Genomic DNA, 11,596 nt, shown 5'->3' on the forward strand with positions numbered 1-11,596 from the left:
CAGAAAAGAAAACGCTCTTAGATCCCAACGTGATGAAAGAAAGTAAAGATGACGGGGGAGACTGACTTTCTAAACGTGAGAACAGACCTGCGTATGCTGCCCTTACACACACACACAAACAGAAACGATCGGAAAGATCAAGAGGCGAATGTGTTCGAGCGAACACCCCGCGTCTATATCAGATGACGCTCCAACAAGCAGCCGTTGAGCTCTGACCTCCCTCCCTCCTTTTTCCCTCTTTCCTCTGCAAGTTACGCGTAACTAACTTGCAGTGCCAATAAACAATCCACTTTTTCGCCGAACCAAAGGGGGGGCGGAGAGAGTGTGCGAAAATAGACTTTGTGTTTTGTTGCGACGACTCGTAAGCTCCCCTACCCCGGAGCAACCGCCGCACGTCAGGGTTCGCAGGTCGGCCGTGTGGGAGGGCACCTAAGCGGAGGGGGGAGGGGGGATCGTTCAGGCGGAGACTTTTCCTGGATGTCTCTTTTGATTTTCTTAGTGATCGATCGGGCTCGACGGGCGCCTCAGGACGATCGTTCCGGGCCAATCCTTGGTCGGGATCGAGGTAAAGTTGAGTAAAGTAGAGTCAAAGGGCTCTGCGGATAGACATGAGATGAAGACTGCTTGGGATTCTGAGACGCGGCGGCAGGGGAGGCTCTTGTGTATGGAAGGTCTTGGCGCGCCGGACTGCCCGGCGTTTGTGCCTCTACAGCAAGAAAGGCAAAAGATTTTTTAGACTCCAGAAGGATGAAATGATTTGTCGCCGCTGGTGTAGGGATGGCAGGACTAGACGGGAAATAAGACAGATAGCGACGGAGAGAAGGGTTGTTAGATGAGCTGCTTGAGCCTCTAATCAAAGCCTGCCAGCGCAACTATGCAGCAATTAAGAGGAATAAACCCTTTTATTATAGGACGACAGGCAGCTAATCAGATAACCAAAGGCCAATACCAAGAAAAATCCCAAGACCCGACGAGGCCCATCTCGGGCAACGGATGTTCGCATCAGGATACACAGAGTATTGTGGTCTTCGGTCTCTGTACGAGCAGTCGGACCAATCGGGCGGGTGCCTTTTGCCTGGTGCCTCTGCCGCCTGGGCGGTGACGCACCATTTGTACGGTCTCCTCGGGAGGTTCCTTGGGTCTGGGTTGACCCTTGGCCCCCAATCACGATAGTCCAGCAAAGACAGATTGCTGACGGACGGGGCTTTCGTCGCCCGGCTGCTTAGCGCCAACGAACGCACACGCGGCACGGGAGGGGCTTGGTAGTGAGAATCTTGACGCGTGCCGAGGCGGCGGCCCACCGTCCGGTCCGCACGGGAATTGCAACAATACGAAGAGACACTGGGGGCTCTTAGTCTTATGTCGTGAGACGAGAAACTGGACAAGTGCGCCGCAGTGCGACCAAATTCCGGTGCGACGGTTGAGGGCGTCCTGTTGTACTTGTGGGACGGGACGAGATAGGAGTCTTGATCCCTGCCGGATGCGCATCCTCGACGGCCTCCTGTCAAACCTTTCTGTCGAATTTGAATGTAACCGTTTCTAATTGCACAGCCTTCAAGTCTTGGCCGGAAAGTCACTGACGCGACAGCGATGGGTCTGCTTGGCAGGGCGCACAAGCAACTGAGAAAAGAGAAAGTAATCAACTGAACCATACAAGACAACCAAACTCTCTTCCTAAGCCGCCGTCCTTGAGTGACTCTCTTTCCGTCCGAGCAAAGCAGGGCTTGCTAGGCATAGTCTAAGGTTGTATCGAGTTCCCAGAGTTCTGGCCAGCAAAAGTGTTGGGCGCCCACCGGCCAGTGCCACCCACGAAAGCAGCATGACGCTGTCGATATGCCCGTGCGGCTCATACCTTGGACAGACCGAGATTTTCCGCACACCAGGCCTGACCGCGCCGGAGAGAGGAGACCCAAAATGGGCTAGCTGAGATTACGACGCAAATTGATAGTGTATGATAAGGTATATTAGCTATTCCTTCTCACTGAAAATCGAGTGCTCATATCCAAGCTGAGCAGATGAAAGGGGATCGTCTTCGCCGTCTGAACATAAACCAGGGCCAAGACATCTGTCTCGGCATCCAACTGTCGTCAAATGCCCCTGCATTAAAACCGTAACTCTTGTCGAAACAACCCCTTCAACCCCTGGATTCGTCACTCGACAGCGACAGCACTCTCTTAAGCAAACTGCCCCGCGGAAGCAGCAAGCTGTCTCTTTCGTGCGGCGTTGATGGCCTTGAGCTTCGCAGTGCCCAGACCAGCAACACCGTCCTCCTGGGCGTCGCCCAACCAAGGCTTCTTGGAATCGCCCAACATGCTGCCAGCAAGGAAGTACGCGATTTGGCCGAGGATGATGAGCACGAAGGCAATGGGGTACATCCAGTGGATGGTGTAGCCAAAGACGTTGACGCCAATGATGATTCCCCAAAAGTTGCCCGTAAGCAGCGAGATGTTGTAAAAGGCTGCACTGGCCATGCGCAACAGCACAGGCACCAAGCTGTAGAACAGGCAGAGGGCCAGAGTGTAGCCGACCAGGTATCCGGCAGCGGCGCCGTCCCACGTCGCCTCTTGGAAGGACTGACGGTCGAAAATGGCAGCTTGCACGCCGTTGATGCACATTCCCCACATGCCCATGAAGGCGAGAACTTCATAGACGGGGCGCTTGCTGACGAACCACTCCTCAGTGACGTTGGTGACACCGTAAAGCGTGGCACCCAGCAAAGCGAAGAGATCGCCCTTCAACAGATCGACACCAGGACCGCCGTTGGAACCGGTGATGTGGTCAGAGGCCAGAAGGACACCGCATCCACCGATGGCGACGATAATACCAAGGATCTGGAAGATCTTGTAGCGCACCTTCAGAAGGGTGAAGGAGAGGATGATCACGATGACAATGGCCCAGAAGTTGAGCAGCTGGGCCGACAAGATGTTGGTGTAGCGGTAGGCCAGAACCGTGAAGTAGTTGCCCTCAACGTCAAGGAATGAGAGGATGAAGTACTTCCAGCCGTCCTTAAGCAGGATCTTGGCCCACCTCTTCACTCCATAGTGCCAGATGGTAATGGGGAAGTAGATGAGGAAGAGGAGAATGTAGTTGAAGACAGTCTGGAAGGCCGGGATCGAAACACCATTGGTAGACAGGAGGTTGGTGAAGGTGTTCGTCGAGGTGATGCACAAGGCGAGAATCTGGCCAATGACGAGGACGATCCAGAAGTCGACGGTGGTGAAGTAGCTCCACCAGTGGACTTTTTGCGCTTCGATGTTCTGCAGACCCTGGTTGACCAGCTCAGACTCATCGATGCCACCGGTGATCTGCGTGGTCGTCACCGGGGAGTGGTCGAGGTTCTTGGGGGTATCCTCGGCGGCCATCGTGGGCAGTGGTTCGTAGGCGTGTCTCTCTCGTTGAGGATCGGAGGTTCTGGAGGTGGTGAAAGGCAATCGCGAGAGCGGTAGCGACAGTACGGACTCGATTCGTGAGGCAACGCCTGGCATACAATCTGGCGATGCGGTCAGCCGCCATCGCACACAATGCGCGAGGGTACTATCTCATTCGTTCGACATACCTACGTACAAGCTCGGTCAAACGATGTCGTTCGCGCGACAGGTCTCAGTCTCCAATTGAGATGTCTTGTCGCGATAAGTGATGATTACGTGAATAACACTGCTATTCGGTCTTTCTCGTCCCCTGTCAGCAAGCGCAAAGACTCAAAGTCGCCTGCTGGTGATTCTATCTTGCGATAGAACGGCACATAGACCGATGCGCCGGGAAGTGGTAATTGAAGAAGTCGGCCGAGATGGCGCGCAACATATGATTGTCGTCCAAGAGCTTGGAGCTGGTGGTGTTGTGAGCAGACTACAGGAGACAGCGATGGCCTGTCTTCCTTTGGGCGGCGCGTGACGAAACTGGTCGCAATCGAGACCGGCGCAAAACTCTCAGTCGCAGGAGGAGGGGGACCAGAGGTGGTGAGAGGCGAGGTTAGACGGCGACGGGAGGAATTTATCGAGGTGACATCCCAGCATCAGCCAACAAAAAAGAAAAGGGAAAAAACTTTCAGGTGCTAGGGGAGCTTGCGCTATCCATTATCGCTAACTGCAAGGTATCGCGCCAGTGACAGGGTGGAAGGTGGGGAGCTTCTTCAGTTGCCACGAGGGTTGGGTGGTCTGCATGTGACGTTCCGCACGCCTGACTGGCCAGCCACTGTGAACTGGCCCGGACCAACACACCGCAACCGGCCCTGGGAGGCGGAACCGGCCGACTCCCCCTCCTCCAGTGGACGGTGCGCCGGCGAACCTGCCTTTCAGAGACCAACATCCCCGTCCATCACCCAGTCCGCCGCGTTCTGGCTCGCTCCAGGAGGGGCACCTGGTCCGTGTTAGTGCCCTTTTGGCAGGCGTTAAGGTCCGATGGTGGGGGCCGCGGTGGGCGGCAGCCGCGGGGTCCCAAATCCTTCCTTGCATTCCCTGCGAATCCTCCCGACTACCCAACATCCCGACGGCGCAGCGTGATCCAACATGGCGTCGAAAGCTGAAAAGTCGAAAGTCAACCACCAGGTTGGGTCGGTGTTGATTCGCTGAAATTCTGAGATTTCCCGCGTAGATGGTTCAGGTTGGGTAATGTGGCTGCAATAGCTGCACCCACGCCAAGACCTTAGTTGATCCCGAGTGAGTTGCATGTTGCGATTTGAGGGTCCTTAGTATCCCATTACTTTCCCTCATTCTTACGTTGGCATCAGACTTCACGACCGAATGCTTGAATTGGTGACCGTAGGGACAGTTTCGTGTCTGAATGAGGCGACGAAGATGTTTCATGGACGGTGGAGCTGTCACAGCTGATAGACTGCTTGAAGTGGCGAATGTTGAAATTTGGGCTAAGTGTTCTGCAAAGCTCAAGCCTTAACTATTCTTTTCGAATGCTGGCAGATATGGTAAAAAGGTTCCCAGTGCTGCACCTGTGATCATAATCCTAAGAAAAATGAGGCCCATCCCCAGCCGCATTTCCCTCCCGAGATGCTCTACTCGAAAATATCTTCGAAAGCTGAACCAGAACAAAAGTGAGAGCAAACACCAGAAGTAACCCAAGCCCCATAGAGACTATAATACACAATCTCTTGGTAAATACCCAATCCATCGGTAGATAAATGATCAAGAGGTGCATAGTGTGAACGACCACCGCAAAACCCCAGTATATTGCGGAGTTCAGCTGTCCCTGCCATGCATCCATCGCAAGACCAAATAGAATGATTGCATGACCCGCAAAAAGATAACTCAGGATAGCCAGGAAGAAAACTCCTTTAATCCTGAACAAGTAATCTATTGGCATCCAAAGTCCCAATAAGCCTAATTCGGTTCCACGAAGGAACGTTTCTGTTGCGTAGCCAAACAAGCCGAAGGTATGCCCGCAAAGCACAACACAGCTCGAAGCCAAATACGGCAGCATCCACTTTCCTTTGGCATCTGAATGTGGATCCGTCAGTGTTGTCGAGAGCTCTAGGCGACTTGTTCTGTAGCTGTCATGGGTGTATCGCTGGCTGAGCTGTTGCGGCCTATCTTGTGCTTCAGAAGAGCGTGATCTTCTGTAGCTGCCCACTATGCCCACTACATCCAGAGATTGCGTTTGGATAGTCGACTCAGCAGCCCCTGAGATTTGATTTGGGGAGGAGTTTGTGGTCGAGGCGAAATTACCAAGCATAGTGCTCAGCGGGGCAGCCAGCAGTAAGATCGGAAGTATTTGGCCAAATTCCCATCGCGTATTATTGGCTATAACATTTTCTCCTTCGACTTCAATCTCTGCATTCCAGAAGGGAGAAGGTTCGCGACCAGAAAGCTTTTCATAATGCCACTCCTCAACGAGGGACCGCTTGAGTTTCGAAGTTCCCCAAAGTAGAATGACTAACAGCCAATATTGCTAAACAGTAATGCATCAGCTATTTCATAATACACAAGATGAAATTGCGTCAATACCTCTAATAACATGGAGTTTAGTAGTATGGTTTGTTTTTGCACAGCTATTACCACTGCTGATGTAGGTATTTTGATGACCGTCGTCCATACACGTAGACTGGAATGGGGCTCGATGAAAGAAGAACTACTGGCGCTGGGGATAGGATTGCTATCCAATCTCTTGGAAATCTCATGGAGGTACTTGCTGATGGGTCGTATAATTACTCGATGCAGGACGCTGGAAGTGCGTGTCGATAATTTGATTACCCTGGAGATAAAACTAATTATCAGGAGCGTGAGAGATATAATCGTTTCCTGGAACGCAATTGAACGTGTGAAAGGGACTATTGTAGAACTGTCGTAAGTTCCTTGAGAGTAAAGTGCCTTCCCACATTTGATTGAGAAAAAGCATACCGCAGGCATTTTTGGATAGGCGGCAGTGTCGTCACGTGCAACAGTGTCGTCTCGTGTTGTCTCCTCAATAGAACTCCGCCAGTTGAAGAATGCTGTAGGCACCATTGCCGTCACAAGCATCATCAGTAGTAAAAGCATTAAAGATAGCCGCACATACTTCTCTCGTGCATGAACCTGCAGATATCTTCGGAGAGAAGTCAAGGCAGAGAGGTGAGTGATACTCGAGAACCATGCAAGATAGACAATCAGTTGCCAGTGGTGAGAGGACATATTCTCATCTAGGCAGATGAAACCTCCAGTAAGAACGCTTATGCCGGTTATGATTTGAATGTCGCACATGTTGCAAATGGCCTATATCTAAGACTCAGTTTTGTACCTGAATTCAACATTGTGGGGTATTACTCGGTCAACGCAACGTTTAATGTGAGCGGAATGACGGGTCCCGAACTCGGCGGGTGAGCCCGGACATCGCCGGAGAATCTTCTTAGTAGCTTGTCTTACAAATGTAAGGAGCTGAACGTCAACAGTGTTCGGCTTCCAGTAGTCTGGACTACTTCTCCTTCCCCCAGAACACTCTTCGTTTTGCTGTCCATGTTGGAGACTGGCTTGATCAGAGCGAACGCTTCCTCTTGGAGGGGGAGGGAGAATGGGGTCGAACGCCACTAGGTAGTGGATGAAGAGGAGGAACAACACAAGATAGGCTGTTCCTACGAAACCAATGACGACCTACGTCAAGGAGTAAGCGACGATATTCATCTAATCTGCCTCCAGCGAACGAGGCTGCTGCGGTAGCTTGCCCTGGGACTTACTCCTGTTCCTGCAATGTCGCTATTCAACTCTGGGGCCAAATAGTTCATAGAGCAGTTGATATCAGCGGGGCAAAAATTGGCCATCACTATTGGTCAGAGAATCTTTTATCAAGAGCAGTCTTTAACTCTGGAATCACGATATCAAGGCTAGCGTACCTAGTACCTGCAAGTTTGGGCCAGCCTCGACTTTTTATGGCTCACACATTCTGCAAAGGCTACGTGTTTTAAAGAGCAAGTAAGAAAGGGGGATCTTCGTGCGATGAAGTCTTGCTCCTTACGTATATGACCAGCTCTTGTTCTTGACGTAGGTGTCCTTGCCAAGAACAATGACGCACAAACTTATTGGCTGAGACTGACCGCCATGTTTTATACAGTAGGAAAGGCTGACGGCATTTGTGTTCAGTCAGCCGGAAAACAAGTTTCTTGCAGAACTTTGTGAGAGAAATAAGCAACCACAAATTCCGTAAGCAAAAGTACTGAGGAAAAGACGATCGACGGTCTGCTCAGCCTCGAGTGACATCACTCAAAAGTTTTTTTCCAAACATAACTGTGACCCAGCAGTCCATAGTTGAGGAAAACATCATGAGTCTGTCTGACTGCGATGATTGATCTCACCACTCAGGTTGTTCCATCTTTTTCCATCCTTGAGTATCATCATTACGGGTTTGTGAGATTGCAATCGATCCCAAGACAGTCTCGTGGCCTACAACCGATTATCGTGATGGTGGCCTAGGTGAATGGGATCATAAGAATAAAAACAACCAATTCCTGTAAAGTCTTAAATGGATACACTTGTGGAACTTGAAATCCACGTACCTTGAGACCGATAGTCTGCACCTCTATGGTAGATATATGTCCATCTACAACAGGCCTGCTGGGCCAACCCTGAAGTATTTGCCATCTTATAACCAGAGACCATCTATGTTCGCAATAATACATGGACGAATTTTGATTGATAGATAGAAATAAGAAAGTACATCGTGACAACACTAACGGTTCAAAACCACACGAGGCTCTCAACTCCCATTCCTCAGCGTAGGACTTTGAGAACCGCCCAAGATGGCAAACTCCACGCACAGTCTGATCGCACCGCATCCTTTGCTGCGTGTTTCAGCCCCTCCATCGTCATCATCATTCTCCTCCCCCTCCTCGTCCTCGTCGTCAACAATTTCAACATCTTCACACGATGAAGAAGAAAATGACAATCGTCACGAGAGATTAGAGCAATGCGACGTCATCCTTAACAGCTCCTCGTCAGACATCCCTGCTGAGGCAAAAGCTCTCGCCGTTCTCAAAGCCTTTCGCGAGCACCTTCCAGATGACGGTCTGGGGAACTTTGTAGACGATGTCCTCGCTTGCGCCAAGCTAGGCGGCATGCCCTGTATGCAACAGCTCAGCGACCACCTGCTCACAGCCATTCTCATTCCATGTAAGTCAGATGACTCACCTCCCTACCATTCTAAGTTGAAGGAGATCGCTGATGAGCTGTCCAACTCAGTTAAAATCCTAAGCCTCGGACCGCCCTCTCTAAAACACAGACACGACCTCCTCGGTTCCGTGTCTCAACACGCCAACGGGATCAAGCACCTAAGCGAAACCACTTTCGCCCGCGACGGCCGCCGCTGTGTCTACACCGGCAATATCGATATCCACCACGTACAAGATGCGCCCGAGCCCGAGACCGGACCAGTAGCTTACACTGCGTCCCGCCATATACTGCCTTACGGGCTAAAAGACCACGCCGAGGACACGCTCCCAGAAACCGAGGCGAAAAGAGCGATCTGGTGGTCGATACACCGGTACTTCCCTGCCTTGGCCGGCAAGATCGACAGTTCGAGTATCGACCAGCCAGCTAACGTGCTCACCCTGAACGAGAGCGTGTCGTCCGACTTTGGAGAGTGTCACTTGGCGTTCAAACCACTTCCGACGGTATATCTACCCTTCTTTCACCCACAAATCATCCGTTCCAGATGTTGACCCCTATAATTGCAGGAGAATGAGTACGAAGTCGTCGTTCTGGGGCGCATATCGTCGGGCTACCCGTTTAATACCGGCTACTTAATCACCAAGATGGTCCTCTCAGCCCACAACGCGCTCGACCTTCCAGATCGCGATTTCTTAGACATGCATCATCGTGTGGCGAGGATGTTGAGCGAGACCGATGTTGTTGAAGAGATTGAGAGCCGGCGGGATCGGCTGGACACTGGAGATTTATGCGATCAGTCTTCGACGGATGTAGCTCACATCTTTCCGTTGATGCTGACTTGTTTGAGCAATTTGTAAAAAGATTCCAGAGTATAAGCTCATGAGGCGCCAACACCTCAAGGCGGTTCTGCATATACAAGATAGGCATCACAGACGCCCTCTTGGTGAACGGGTCTCAACCGCGTATGAATCAGTCGCATACTGCCATTACAGTTTGACTGCAACGGGTCGAACACCGTTATAGATTACATAAGAAACGAAAAGGCACAAAAGACCATGACTTGAAATCAAGTCTTTCCCATAGTCCACAAGTCCCCAAAGAGGTGTGTGTACGTGTACGGCAGTTTAAGCTTCCACAGCCCCAGGGATCCCAAGCCTCAGCCATCCATCCCACCTCCAGCCCACTACCAATTGACGCAGACCCGTTGATAAGAAAGGAAGGTTGAAGCCCAAACGCAAACCGGACGGATGTCGTCAGCAGCGGGAAACTTCGTCCGTCATCTTGGCATCAGCCGGCACCTGCTGCGCCATCAAGGCTTGAAGGAAAGAGGTTGTGAGTTTACCTTCCGCGCCCGCATTGATTCAGTTTCCTTTACCCCTCTCCCGAAGTAAATCCCCGAGTGGCTGCAGAGGCCGCCCAGACAATCGGCATGCGAAAGCTGTCCCTCGTATCACAAGTCGATCCAAAAGAAAGAACGGCTGCTGATTCTTGATGTGTTCAATTAAATATATACCTCCTGTTTCCTAACAAGGTGCTGATGCCATGGCAACAGAACAGGTCGTGATCATGACGAAACTTTTTTGGTGTTTCCTGTCCAATTCGCATTAAGTCTAGAACGTTCAATTGTAGAAATCATCCAACACATCCCAAGTCTTGTTGCGCTAGAAACGAAAACCCCTTTTCCCCATCCAATCTGGACATCCCCTTGATACGCTGAAGGCGCTTAGAGGGCGGCAACGATACCGAACAGAGCAGCAACGGCAACACCGCCAACAGCAGCAGTAGCCTGGCCGGCGGCACCGGTAGCAGAGGCAGTAGCGCTGGCACCGGTGCCGGTGGCGGAGGCAGAGGGAGTGCGGCTGCCGGAGAGGGTGGTGCTGGAAGCAGTCGCGTTGCGGGAGGCGGAAGCGGCAACGGAGGCAGCAGAGGAAGCGACGGAGGCAGCGGAAGACGCAACAGAGGCGGCGGAGGTGATGGCAGCGGAGGCAGAGGCGCTGACGGAGGCGGCGGCAGAAGAGAGAGCGCCGGCAGCGGAGGACGCGGCGGAGGCGGCAGAGCCGGTAGGCTTGGTGGAGCCGCTGGCGGTGGCCAGGAACTTCTGGCAAGCGGCGGCGGCAGCGGCCTGGGCCTTACCCAGGTCGGCGGAGCTGCAGGCGGAGAGCAGGCAGGGAGCGGCGACGGGGACGAGGGCCTCCTGCTTGTCGGAGGCGCACTGGCAGGCAGTGTCGGTCAGGGCGCAGCCAACCTTGGGGATGGCATCGCGAAGGCAGGGGATCTATGGCAAAGTTATTAGCCGGCTTGTTGTTTAGATGGTTGTTGGGAGGAGCAACGTACGGCGCAGTCAGGCTGTCCGGAGAAGTCCTGGGCGGCAACGAGGCCGGCAGCAAGGAGGGCGAGAGAGAACTTCATTTTGATTTGTGTTGTAAGACGTGATAGTCGAAAGGCGAGATTCGGCAGATACGATGACGAAGTTGTACAGACGGACGGTCGACTTTGGGATTATGATGCGTGACGTGAGGAGAAGTTCAAAGAAGTCGAGGAACGGGAAGGGGGTGATAAATATGCGCTTCCACCTCTCAAGCCACCGCTTTCACGTACGGAGAACCCCTGCCGAGACCTGCCCATCTCCAAAGACTAAGACCAGGAGGGCTCGCTGGTCCAATTCCCAATTCTGCTGGGCTCGCAAAGCTTATCCCAGGTATGCGCGCCGACAGCCCGCGCCGTCATTGGGGGAAGTGGATGGTGGAGAGGGTGTGCAAGGTAGCTCGTCACGCTTGTTTGGTTTAGCCAGGCGTTAGCTTTGCATTTCTGCTGGGGTCGTCACCAGCGGCACCACAGAGCTACCGAGCTAGACCTGGACGACTCGCGGTTCAACTGGTCCAGCCGGGGTGGTGGCCAGGAACATGCAACCTTGATTCTGGGTTGCCGACCAAAACGAGACGGGCAACTGGGGAAAAAACTTCCACGCAGCACATTAGGGTGACATCCAATTGACTCGACAGGCTCCTTGAGGC

At 52.5% G+C, this 11,596-nt stretch overlaps 3 protein-coding genes across 3 annotated transcripts; 1 reads left to right on the forward strand and 2 right to left on the reverse strand.

The window, feature by feature from the left end:
• Positions 1–2,174: 2,174 nt before the first annotated feature.
• CGCS363_v012256 (putative solute carrier family 35 member) lies at positions 2,175–3,801 on the reverse strand (the record flags this gene model as incomplete). The annotated part of the gene is made up of 3 exons (XM_036644105.1): positions 2,175–3,490; positions 3,565–3,599; positions 3,749–3,801. The coding sequence occupies 3 exons, from the start codon at positions 3,799–3,801 to the stop codon at positions 2,175–2,177; spliced, it is 1,404 nt and encodes a 467-aa protein (XP_036491205.1).
• A 4,414-nt stretch (positions 3,802–8,215) lies between these two features.
• Positions 8,216–9,439, forward strand: CGCS363_v012257 (uncharacterized protein; the record flags this gene model as incomplete). Its single annotated transcript, XM_036644106.1, has 3 exons — positions 8,216–8,585; positions 8,655–9,085; positions 9,149–9,439. 3 exons carry the CDS (start codon positions 8,216–8,218, stop codon positions 9,437–9,439), a joined length of 1,092 nt encoding a protein of 363 aa, XP_036490729.1.
• An 866-nt stretch (positions 9,440–10,305) lies between these two features.
• CGCS363_v012258 (uncharacterized protein) lies at positions 10,306–10,991 on the reverse strand (the record flags this gene model as incomplete). The annotated part of the gene is made up of 2 exons (XM_036644107.1): positions 10,306–10,857; positions 10,917–10,991. The coding sequence occupies 2 exons, from the start codon at positions 10,989–10,991 to the stop codon at positions 10,306–10,308; spliced, it is 627 nt and encodes a 208-aa protein (XP_036491202.1).
• Between the last annotated feature and the right edge of the window lie 605 nt (positions 10,992–11,596).

This window comes from Colletotrichum siamense (assembly GCF_013390195.1).
Source record: "Colletotrichum siamense strain Cg363 chromosome Unknown KSG_Cg363_contig08, whole genome shotgun sequence".
Lineage (NCBI taxonomy): Eukaryota > Fungi > Ascomycota > Sordariomycetes > Glomerellales > Glomerellaceae > Colletotrichum > Colletotrichum siamense.